Source organism: Ranitomeya variabilis, chromosome 6, assembly GCF_051348905.1.
Source record: "Ranitomeya variabilis isolate aRanVar5 chromosome 6, aRanVar5.hap1, whole genome shotgun sequence".
In the NCBI taxonomy this organism is placed as follows: Eukaryota; Metazoa; Chordata; class Amphibia; order Anura; family Dendrobatidae; genus Ranitomeya; species Ranitomeya variabilis.
In genome coordinates, this window is record NC_135237.1 from 134,632,253 (window position 1) to 134,644,655 (window position 12,403).

Here is a 12,403-nt window from a genome sequence, read left to right on the forward strand (position 1 = left end):
CATTGATGTGCCATCCTGGATGAGCTGAACTACCTGAGCCACTTGTGTGGGTTGTAGAGTCCGTCTCATGCTGCCATGAGTGTGAAAGCACAACTAACATTCAAAAGTGACTAAACATCAGCCAGAAAGCATTGGCACTGAGATGTGGTCCCCACCTGCAGAACCACTCTTTTATTGAGTGTGTCTTAATAATTGCCAATAATTTCCATCTGTTGTCTATTCCATTGATTGTCATACAGTGTTGCTTCCTAAGTGGACAGTTTGAGTTCACAGAAGTTTGATTTACTTGGAGCTATATTCTGTTGTTTAAGTGTTCCCTTTATTTTGAGCAGTGTATTTATTTATGGGTACAATATATTTTTTTCATTCTTTTGTGATTTTTTTATTTTTACAAATTTTTTTTAAAGTGTCACTTTATTAAATTTTATATAATGAGCATGTCCATATATGGCTTAGGAGGGTTGATCATATGGACAGATTCCTTTTAAAGAAGTGCTCCCACGAGGGTTTTTTCCCCCCCTTGACTATGTAGCTTACATTGTACAAGAGTCTTATGGCTCACACATAGAGCGAGTCAGAGTCTAAAAGCAATGATGTCACTCAGAAGAGGACCGGAGCCGTGCTGGATACCGGACAAGATGGCGACAGGTGACTATATTACCACCCCACACTATATGCACATTAACACAGGCTTAGGGGGAAAAAGTTCATGGGAGGGCTTCTTTAGTGAGATTTTTGGCTAGCAAAAATAAAAATGTCACTGAAAGAAAACAATAACATTTATCTTACTTGCAACATAGTAACTGCATGCTTTTCCCCTGATTTGGTCCATATTGGCATCATTCCTAGCTTAACTGCTATTACGCCAACCCTGTTGGAGCCTGTAATACAAAGTGGTGTTATATTAGGATGTACAAATCACACAATAGACTCAGTGACAGGAGATGTATTAAAGAATGAGCCAAAACTGATATACTGTGACAGACATAATGCAGGGCCTAGTGATGAGGAGCAAGACGGAATGAATCACAGAATGAAGACAGTCGTGTAATGCCCCTAAGACTCTGCTCCATGCTTTACACACGATTATCATAAAGAGACAGACAAAGTAAGTACATTTAAGCCATGAAGAGATGGCAATAAGGTAGACAGCCCGTCTTTAGAAATTCAGTCATGTTGATTGCTACGAAAGTCCTTGGTGGATGTATATGTGGTACATACAGCTCTAGCAAAAATTAAGAGACCACTTCAAAAAAATTTGTTTGTCTGATTTTTCTCTTTATAGGTATATTTTTGAGTAAAAAGTAAATTGTTCTTTTATTCTATAAACTACTGACAACATGTCTCCGAAGTTCAAAGCAATAAATTTTGTATTTATTTTCTGAAAATGAGAAATGGTCAAAATAACAAAAAAAATGCATTGCTTGCAGACCTCAAATAATGTAAAAAAAAGTTCATATTCATTTAGAAACAACAATACTAATGTTTAACTCAGGAAGAGTTCAGAAATCAATATTTTGTGGAATAACCATGATTTTTAATCACAGCTTTCATGCGTCTTGGCATGTTTTCCACCAGTCTTTCACACTGCTTTTGGGTGTCCTTATGCCATACATGGTACAAAAATGTAAGCAGTTCTTCTTTGTTTGATGGCTTGTGACTATCCAGCCTCCTCTTGATTACATTCCAGAGGTTTTCAAAGGGATTCATGTCTGGAGATTGGGCTGGCCATGACAGGGTTTTGATGTGGTGGTCCTTCATCCACACCTTGATTGACCTAGCTGTGTGGCATGGTGCATTGTCCTGCTGGAAAAACCAGTTTTCAGAGTTGGGGAACATTGCCTGAGAAGGAGGAGTCAACGGTTTTTCCAGGATAACCTTGTATGCGGCTTGATTCATACGTCCTTCGCAAAGAATAAACTGCCCAATTCCAGCCTTGCTGAAACGCGCGTGCGTGTGTTACTGACATCTATAGATGTACCTATTATATGTGTATTTACTGTATGTAATCTGTCTATTCTATCCGGTCGGCTCCTGTGTGCGGACGTGCTGGGTCCAGCAGAAAAATATTTGGCTTCCCAATGACTTGCATTGGATCTGTTATGCGGTACAAATACAAGGATATTAGAAAGTATTTGTGCCGATTTTCCAGAATATTTCACTATTCGCTCATCATTAATTATAATGTGTGTGGGAGAACTTCAGGAGGCATGATACAGTGTGTGTAGGATTGTGAGGGGCATTATACTGTGTCTGGGAGAACTTCAGGAGGCCTCAGTCTGTGGGGGCATCATACTGTATGTGTAGGGTTGTGAGGGGCGTTATACTGGGTCTGGGAGAACTTCACGAGGCATCATACTGTGTGAGTAGGATTGTGAGGGGCATTATACTGTGTCTGGGAGGACTTCAGGAGGCCTCAGTCTGTGGGGGCATCATACTGTATGAGTAGGGTTGTGAGGGGCGTTATACTGGGTCTGGGAGAACTTCAGGAGGCCTAAGTCTGTGGGGGCATCATACTGTATGTGTAGGGTTGTGAGGGGCGTTATACTGGGTCTGGGAGAACTTCAGGAGGCATCATACTGTGTGAGTAGGATTGTGAGGGGCATTATACTGTGTCTGGGAGAACTTCAGGAGGCCTCAGTCTGTGGGGGCATCATACTGTATGAGTAGGGTTGTGAGGGGCATTATACTGTGTCTGGGAGAACTTCAGGAGGAGTCATACTGTGGAACCATGATACTGTGTGCAGGGCTGTGTAGACCTCCTACTGTGTGTGGAAATGTACTGTGAGAGGCACCATACTGTGTGTATGTGGAGGGGGCTGTGAGGAAGAATGTACTATGGGAGAATCATACTGCATGTGGGGAGCAGCAAGTGTAAAACAAAGAAAGAATAAAAATTACCACCTTGTGAACCACAGCATATACCCCTCTTTCTTATCTTTCAAGGCTGGCATGTGCAATACTGTAGTATCATCATATGTACGATTGTAGATACCTTACGGCATTCTTGTTGTAGCTTTTGTGTGTGGCGGTTCATTACCACTCACTGACACAGGGATATAAAGAATGGGGAAAGGGGGAAGTGAAATTTATCAATTAGCAAATCTATCAATCAATCCGCCCCCCTCCAATACTAGTAAAAGGTATAAATTGGTTTTAGGACTCATGCTTAACATACACCTGATGAAGGCTGGATAGCGAAAACGCTTTGTGTTTTTAGAGTATTTTTTTAGAACATTTTTACATTGTCCAGCAATTTTATGGTGGAGGCCTTCTACAAATAAAAGACTTTTAGTTAATATATACTTTTGGAGTCTTGGTATCATCGAGGGGAAGAGCCCTTAGCTTGGTTTCTTTTCATCTTCTTTATTCACTGCAGTTAGATCCTTTTCAAGGAATTGTCCAAGGTAACCATGCTGACAGCAAGCCACCACCGGGGATTAATTCAGGAAATTTTCTCACCTTATTCTGGCTATATATCTATTAACACTACACTTACATAGCGTTCCCTTGTTTCCCCTATTTTCTCAGGTAACACCCTTCTTCCATACTGTAGTAATGCAATCCACTGTTAAAAATTAATTATGAAGTGATGGGACGCCCTCTCCAAAACAAATCTCTTAAATGCTGCTGTCATGACTGACAGTGAATTTTAAGGGTGAATAATTTTTACTTCTTATAACGCCAACATATTCCACAGAACTTTACAATTCAGAGGGGAAATACATAAACAATGTAATATATTACAGAGTAACACATAATTAGGCAACTTACAGAGTGAGGGTCCTGCTCACACATTTACACTCTGAGGAAATAGGGAACACAAAAGCTAAAAAGTGCTTGTCGTATAGGGTCCAGCCATTAATATAATACATAGGTATATAACTAAAGCTGCATGAACCGGACATAAACCAGTATCTTTATAAGTACAGATACAAATTGCTACGGAGTGCATGAAGGTTGTGGGAACCGATAATAGAAAGGACCAGATTCTGAAAATATTTTTCAGTCGTTAGAACAGGGAATTGTTAGATTTGTGAGGTGATAGTTTACAGAGATGTGTTTTAAGGGCACTTATGAAAAGTGGATAGCAGAAATCACTTGGATTGTCAGGGGTAGAGTATTCCAGAGCACCGGCACAGCACAGGAGAAGTCCTGGAGAAGAGAGTGGCAGATTTTAATTATGGAGGGTGTTAGAGGAGATGTGGGGCAGTGCAGAACTATGGAGAGCTTTGTGAGTGATTGTGATACCTTTATGCTGTATTCTACCGAGGGTGAGCAAAGAATACAATGGCAGGCACATGTAGCGGCTGTACAGAAATGATCCTGGCTGCCGCATTCAGGAAAGATTACAGAGGGGAATTTAGTAAGAGGGAGATCGATTAGCAGCAACTCGCAGTACTACAGATGAAAATGAATAAGGGTGACAGTAAGGCTTTTTGTTGTATTTTTAGTGATCACAGATAGCACCCATCACAGCAGTTACTTGGATGTTGAGTTAAGATGTTACCATGGCGATTTCCACAGAAATAGCAGCTCATTTCGAGCTGTCCTAATCTGGGGGTCAGCTTGGTGCACTTACATTTTAACAAATAAGCGTGACTCATAGCTGGTGTGACCAGTAATTGCGCTAGATGTTTGATTGTTTGCAACGGTGAGTACTGTTTTCTTTTATTTCAGGATGTAGCATGGGAAAACATATACAGGTGCTTCTCAAAAAATTAGATCATCATCAAAAAGTTAATTTATTTCAGTTCTTCATTACAAAAAGTGAAACTCATTATAAAAAGTCATTACAGAGTGATCTATTTCAAGTGTTTATTTCTGTTAATGTTGATGATTATGGCTTACAGCCAATGAAAACCCAAAAGTCATTATCTCAGTAAATTAGAATAATCAACAAAAACACCTACAAAGGCTTCCTAAGCGATTAAAAATGTCCATTAGTCTGTTTCAGTAGGTTCCACAATCATGGAGAAGTCTGCTGACTTGACAGATGTCCAGAAGGCAGTCACTGACACACTTCACGAGGAGGGTAAGCCACAAAAAGGTCATTGCTAAAGAAGCTGACTGTTCACAGTGTGCTGTATCCAAGCGTATTAATCGAAAGTTGAGTGGAAGGAAAAAGTGTGGTAGAAAAAAGGTGCACAAGCAACTGGGATAACCACAGCCTAGAAATGATTGTAAAGAAAAGGCCATTCAAAAATTTGTGGGAGATTCACAAGGAGTGGACTAATGCTGGAGTCATTGCTCCAAGAGCCACCACACAGATGTATCCAGGACATGGGCTACAAGTGTCACATTCCTTGTGTCAAGCCACTCATGACCAATAGACAACGCCAGAAGCGTCTTATCTGGGCCAAGGAGAAAAAGAACTGGACTGTTGCTCAGTGGTCCAAGGTGTTTTCAGAAGAAAGTAAATTTTGCATTTCACTTGGAAATCAAGGTCTGAGAGTCTGGAGGAAGAATGGAGAGGCCACAATCCAAGCTGCTTGAGGTCTAGTGTGAAGTTTCCACAATCAGTGATGGTTTGGGGAGCCATGTCATCTGCTGTTGTAGGGCCACTGTGTTTTATCAAGACCAAAGTCAATGCAGCCATCTACCATGAAATTTTAGATTACTTTATGCTTCCCTCTGCCAACAAGCTTTTTGGAGATGGAAATTTCATTCTCCAGCAGGACTTGGCACCTGTCCACACTGTCAAAAGTACCAATACCTGGTTTAAAAACAACAGTATCGCTAAGCTTGATTGGCTGGCAAACTCACCTGACCTTAATCCCATAGAGAATCTATGGGGTATTGTCAAGGAAGAGATGAGACACCAGGCCCAACAATGTAGATGACCTGAAGGCTGCTATCAAAGCAACCTGGGCTTCCATAACAGCTCAGCAGTGCCACAGGCTGATCGCCTCCATGCCACGCCGCATTGATGCAGTAATTGATGCAAAAGGAGCCCCGACCATGTATTGAGTGCATTTACTGAACATATTTCTGTCAGCCAACATTTTGGATCTTAAAATCATTTTTCAAGCTGGTGTTATAAAGTATTCTAATTTACCGTATATAGTCGAGTATAAGCCGAGATTTTCAGCCCATTTTTTTAGGCTGAAAGTGCTCCCCTCGGCTTATACTCGAGTCATTGTCCCAGGGGGTCGGCGGGGGAGGGGGAGCGGCAGGAGTGGCGACTGTCACATCATACTCACCCCCACCTGACGCTTCTCTGTTGGTCTCTGGCGCCTGCAGCTCTTCCTGTGTTCAGCGGTCATATGGTACCGCTCATTAAAGTAATGATTATGGATGCGTCTCCACTTCCATAGGAGTGGAGCGCATATGCATTACTTTAATGAGCGGTACCATGTGACCGCTGAACACAAGAACAAGCTGCCGGCGCGCGCCGGAGACCATCGGAGAAGTAGGGACTGCAGAGAGGGGGTGAGTATGACGGGGAGGGTGAGCCATGCGATATTCACCTGTCCCCGTTCCACCGCCGCTCTGTGTCTTCTGGCTGTGACGTTCAGGTCAGGGAGCGCAATGACGTTGTTAGTGCACGCCCTCTACCTGAACAGTCACTGCAGAGAGCCGGAAGACACAGCGGCGCGTGGCAGTGGAACAGGGACAGGTGAATATCGCAAGTGCCGGGAGCCTGAGCCAGTGGCGACTCCGGCACCTGGCCCCCATAGCGCGCAGGTGTCCCCGTCCAGCGATGAAAGGTGAGCACGTCATTTTTTTTTCTTCTAATCGCAGCAGCATATGGGGCATATTATTCTATGGAGCATCTTATGATGCCATCAACCTTTATGGCTCCAGCAGCATATGGGGCATATTATGCTATGGAGCATCTTATAGGGCCATCAACCTTTATGGAGCAGCATATGGGGCATATTCTATGGAGCATCTTATGGGGCCATCATTAACCTTTGTGCAGCATTATATGGGGCATATTTTTGTATGGAACATCTTATGGGGCCCATCATGAACTGTATAGAGCATGATATGGGGCTCCTGATTCAATATAGATATTCGAAAACATTTAAACCTACTGATGCCTCAATTAATTTTACTTTTATTGGTATCTATTTTTATTTTTGAAATTTACCAGTAGCTGCTGCATTTCCCACCCTAGGCTTATACTCGAGTCAATAAGTTTTCCCAGTTTTTGGGGGTTTTCATTGGCTGTGAGCCATAATCATCAACATTAACAAAAATAAACACTTAAAATAGATCACTCGGTTTGTAATGACTCTATATAATATGTGAGTTTCAATTTTTGTATTGAAGAACTGAAATAAATTAACTGTTTGTGAGAAGCACCTGTATAGGTTTTTTTTATGTGGTGGAAAAAAAAAAAAAAACACTATTTTCCAGGACCCATAGAGTCTCCATTTTTTCAGGATCTGGGACTGAGTGATGACTTATTTTTTGCACACCAAGCCAACCTCTTTATAGATACCACTTTGGGGTTGTTTATGATGATTTGATCGCCCGTTATTGTATTTTATGTTACCAAACCAACTTTTTATTTTTTTCTTGTTACGCCATTTACTGATCAAATTAATTATTTTTATATCTTGATAGATACCAAAATATCTGTACCGGTATTTATTTTGAACGGGGCCAAAGGGGGTGATTTGAACTTTTATTTTTGAAAAAAAAAACATTTTTTTCCTACTTTTTACTTGCTGCAATAGTCTTTTTAGCAGACTTGAAGCTACAATTGTCTGATTGCTTGTGCTACACATAGTAGTGCTTCAGCCCTGCTATATATGTAGCAAAAATCATCATGTCCTATGAACACTGGCTACAGGTCGGGGTCCATAGCAGATCAGAAATAACAAGCACGGAGGGGGTCTTCTGCAGATCCCCGATTGTCATTCCATCCCCACAATCATGTGACAGGGGTGCTGACGGGCGGGGTTAGTGACGTGCTTCAGGTAAGCGCAAGTTAACAGCCACAGGTGGATCGCCATTCCACCCGCGGCTGTTAAGGGCAAAAAAGATGCAGGTTCAGTGTCGGAGACTGCATCAAAGGAGGATACATGGTCCATGACAGACCTAAACATCATAGGTTGTGAAAGGATTTGTAAGAGGTAAAATCGCAAAGTTCCTTATTTTTACAAGCACTTTGCAATTTTAACCATTTATGAACATGAAATAATCCCTTTAAATGGAATCTATCAGTAAGATTAACTCTCCTGCACCGCATATTTCGGAATGCAGGTCTTTGAAAGCTAAATAGGCTATTTTATATGTTTTATCTGTTCCTGCATTCCCAAGAAATCAGCTGGTTAATTCATATGCAAATGAGGCGTTACATATTCTTGCCATGACAGAGCACACCCCAAGCCTCTGCCTCCTGAATTTGTTTCCCCACCTTGCTCCTTCTTCTTAGCTTGATTGATAGCTCGCTGTATGTGTGACGTTAGTTGCCCAGTAAGAAAATCAGTGAGCTATCAATCAAGCTAACAAGGTTGATGATGGGCAGGGAAACAACTTTGTTAGGTAGAGGCTCAAGTGCTATGTTACACCCAGTGTACCCAATGCTTCACTTGTATATGAATTAAAGGGTCACTTTAAATGAAAAGATAAAAATGTGTCCATGAAATTAGCTTTGAAGACCTGCATGACCACATTTGCGCTTTGAGGTGGTTGATACATCCAACAGATTCCCTTTAACATACACTGAAATTCCACAATGTGTATATAAATGTATAGAACCCCCCCAACTGCTTACATAAATGCAGTATGTGCATACCATGCAGATGACGTCCTCCCACTTCTGGCTATAATATATACATTTCCCCTCCGGGATGGAGGAAGAGGCTACATGTCATATCAGAGCCCTTACAGTTGCAGTTTGATGAACTGTTCAATTTTAGCACAAAAAACAAACAAACAAACAAACAAGGAATCCAAAATAAAATATGGTTCTTTTTTGTTCCACAAGAGCAAAGTCTACCATACTGATGTGCTGGACTAATAGACGGAGACACTGATGGAAAGGACACCAAATAGAGTCTAAAATGTCATTGTTGTAGTTTTGCCCCATTGAAGGACAACGGCTTTGTCTGGAGAACATCTCAATTAAATTTTTCAAAAACTCAGAGACTCCCTGACGGAGAGGAAAGTGGAAAGGAAAACGTGGTGTGAACTCAGCTTTAATGCTCTCACACTTTGCATATGTACAAGAAGCTCGCAACACAAAACTTGCTAGTGCCCTACATATGAATCGGGCAATGTAAAGACAAGACATTGCCTATTTCCACCCAATGCAACTATTTTAAGTTGATTGTATAAAATTAGAAAACAAAAAGATGCTTTACCTATAATCCTATATACGATGTAAACCCACTGACCTACCTGGTTCCCAGGGCTTTATAGGCCATGGCTCATCCTTCAGAGGACAAAGTTTACTCGCGGTCATATTCCTGAATTCTTCTGAAGTCACTCGTTTCATATATTCTTTATTTTGTTTGGAGAGATGTTCATCCCACCAGGTGCTGTTGTATCGGGCTAGCAGGACACTGGTGGTAAAGCTGTGGAGAGGTAGGCAAAGTATCAGCACTAAGGAATCGCAAGTCACTGTGGTAGTTCACATGAATGTTTTTACACAAGGACAAATGTTCTGCATGGAAAAAAATAAATAAAAAAATTGCAACATGCTTGACTTTGATCAATGTTCTAGATCAGACTCACCCGAATATCAGAATGTTTTGCAATTATAAATATAGGATTCTGTGCTTGACTTATTATTTACTAATCTGACATGTAAAAAAAAAACAAACAGATGCCATATGGATATAAAAAACAGACACATAGAACACAAATGTATGAAAGGTCTGCAGTTTTTGCTGGACATAAAATTTTGCACATACTTGTGTGAACCCAGCCATTAAGCGGTTGTCCAGTCTAACATGAAAAGTCTGCAGTCATGCACTCTATGTGACTGCAGACTTGTGAATCCTCACAGTGCGATCTGAGGATTCTCCACTGCCAGTGATGTCATGGCATGTAACCACAAGTAAGCGATTTGCATACTTCTGGCCACAATCCAACTAGACTGTTTCCGGGCTGCGACCGTCTAGTCAGAATGTGGACAGAAGTATGCATAGTGCATACTTGTGGTGACATAGCCGTCACTCCCAACACGGACACTGGAGAATCCTCACAGCATGCGCAATGTGAGAATTCACAAGTCTGCAGTCACATAGGGTGACTTAAGACTTGTTGTTTTAGGCCGGACGTCTAAAGGTACCGTCACATTAAGCGATGCTGCAGCGATATAGACAACGATGCCGATCGCTGCAGCGTCGCTGTTTCGTCGTTGTGTGGTCGCTGGAGAGCTGTCACACAGACAGCTCTCCAGCGACCAACGATGCCGAAGTCCCCGGGTAACCAGGGTAAACATCGGGTTACTAAGCGCAGGGCCGCGCTTAGTAACCCGATGTTTACCCTGGTTACCAGTGTAAATGTAAAAAAACCCAAACACTACATACTTACATTCGTGTCCCCCGGCGTCCACTTCCCTGCACTGTGTAAGTGCCGGCCCTAAAGCACAGCGGTGACGTCACCGCTGTGCTTTGCTTTACGGCCGGCACTGACACATTCAGTGCAGGAAGCTCTGAGCAGCAGAGCGGACGCCGGGGGACGTGACAGACATCAGAAGGTTAGTATGTACTGTTTGTTTTTTTTACTTTTACAATGGTAACCAAGGTAAATATCGGGTTACTAAGCGCGGCCCTGCGCTTAGTAACCCGATATTTACCCTGGTTACCATTGTAAAACATTGCTGGCATCGTTGCTTTTGCTGTCAAACACAACGATACACGCCGATCTGACGACGAAATAAAGTTCTGGACTTCTAGCTCCGACCAGCGATATCACAGCAGGATCCAGATCGCTGCTGCGTGTCAAACACAACGATATCGCTATCCAGGACGCTGCAATGTCACGGATCGCTATCGTTGTTCAGTGTGAAGGTACCTTAAGTAGTGTAGATTAACGTTATTCCGTTATCAGTAGAGGGGACTTGGCTGGCCTAGCAGGTGCATGAGCCTTAGTCCACGCAGTGATAATGCCCTAGTGATAAAACCTTCATTGTAAGTAAACAACAGCATGCAGCCTGATAAGTGTCACATTGCTGGATTCAGTATTTTAACCCCTACCTCATGCTGTCCTCAGATTACATAGCAATAACCGGCTGACAGATTCCCTTTAAGGAGTTATTCACTGCTGGGTACTGGAGATTAGTGCTTGCTGAAGAGATTAACAAAGAAGCAGATCTGCAGTACCAGGCAGGAGCCATTAAGCAATGTGCACAGCTGTACTGTTCTATGCCATACACTGGTTGCATCCAGCTGCTGACAGAGGTGATAACTGCTGACTAGTGGGGTGTAAGACATATCCTAAGATTTAGACCTGAATATAAATGTAGTGAGCAAGTGCATAAAATGAGACATGCAATTCTGTAGCAGAAATTGGAAACTGACCCACAGAAGTGCAGGTGCAGCAGACTGTCATGTGAAATACATTTCTAGAGCAGATTGCTCTCCGCCATACAAACACATTTTCCATTACATGTCATCAAGGTAGTGTGAACCTCATTACCACACATGGGATGCCGGCAGAGCCCGCTGCGCTTAGGACTGGCAGCCTCATCAATGAAGGACATGTAGTATAAAGTGGGAGCACTGTACCATCCCCCATGTGCCACACACACACACACACACACACACACACACACACACACACTACTGTGTACAGACCCGCCGCCTGCCACTCCACTCACCAGTCATTGCAAGCATGGCTCCTGCCCAGCGCCGTGCACCGAGCAGACAGCAGCCTCCAGCCCAGCCCCGCCATTGTCACCCGGCGGGTTCCCTCTTATGCCCGGCACAGGTGACAGCCCTACCGACACAAGTATCTCGTCCTTTGCAGAGGCATGAGAAAGTCACCAGAGACTTCCTGTCCCTCACTCTATTCCTCCGCCCGGAAACAGGATGCTCGTGAAGGGAAGTTCCGGCTGCGCTGTAGCTGTGCTGCTCTCCTGCCCCTTCCCTACAGGTGACCTCACCGGACAGTGTGTAATAAGATCAGTGACTGAAGGCAGAGTGCGCCATTATATCATATTATTAATAATACCATTTTATGCTTACATAATAATAATAATGAGTCTTTCATGGAAGCTTAGTAATGCCTTACACTAAACAAGCCTTACACTAAACAACAGAAATTTAGAATACACCGCACACTCTAACGTTTTTTACTATGCAAAAAAATTAATTTTATTCACGAGACATAACAAGGGGAGCAAACCATATACAGTGCCTACAAGTAGTATTCAACCCCCTGCAGATTTAGCAGGTTTACACATTTGGAATTAACTTGGCATTGTGACATTTGGACT

At 42.6% G+C, this 12,403-nt stretch overlaps 1 protein-coding gene across 2 annotated transcripts in view; it reads right to left on the reverse strand.

Moving 5' to 3' along the window:
* MRPL3 (mitochondrial ribosomal protein L3) overlaps positions 1-12,051 on the reverse strand; it is an 80,313-nt gene extending 68,262 nt beyond the window's left edge. The window contains exons 1-3 of one of the 2 annotated variants that reach the window (XM_077269030.1): positions 11,909-12,051; positions 9,358-9,533; positions 790-881 (exon numbers count right to left, since the gene is read on the reverse strand). In XM_077269030.1, the coding sequence (XP_077125145.1) occupies positions 790-881; positions 9,358-9,533; positions 11,909-11,940 (300 nt within the window). In that variant the 5' untranslated portion in view covers positions 11,941-12,051. Of the gene's footprint in view, positions 1-789; positions 882-9,357; positions 9,534-11,785 lie in introns of both variants that reach the window. The other variant, XM_077269029.1, reaches the window with a different exon arrangement.
* Positions 12,052-12,403: the final 352 nt, after the last annotated feature.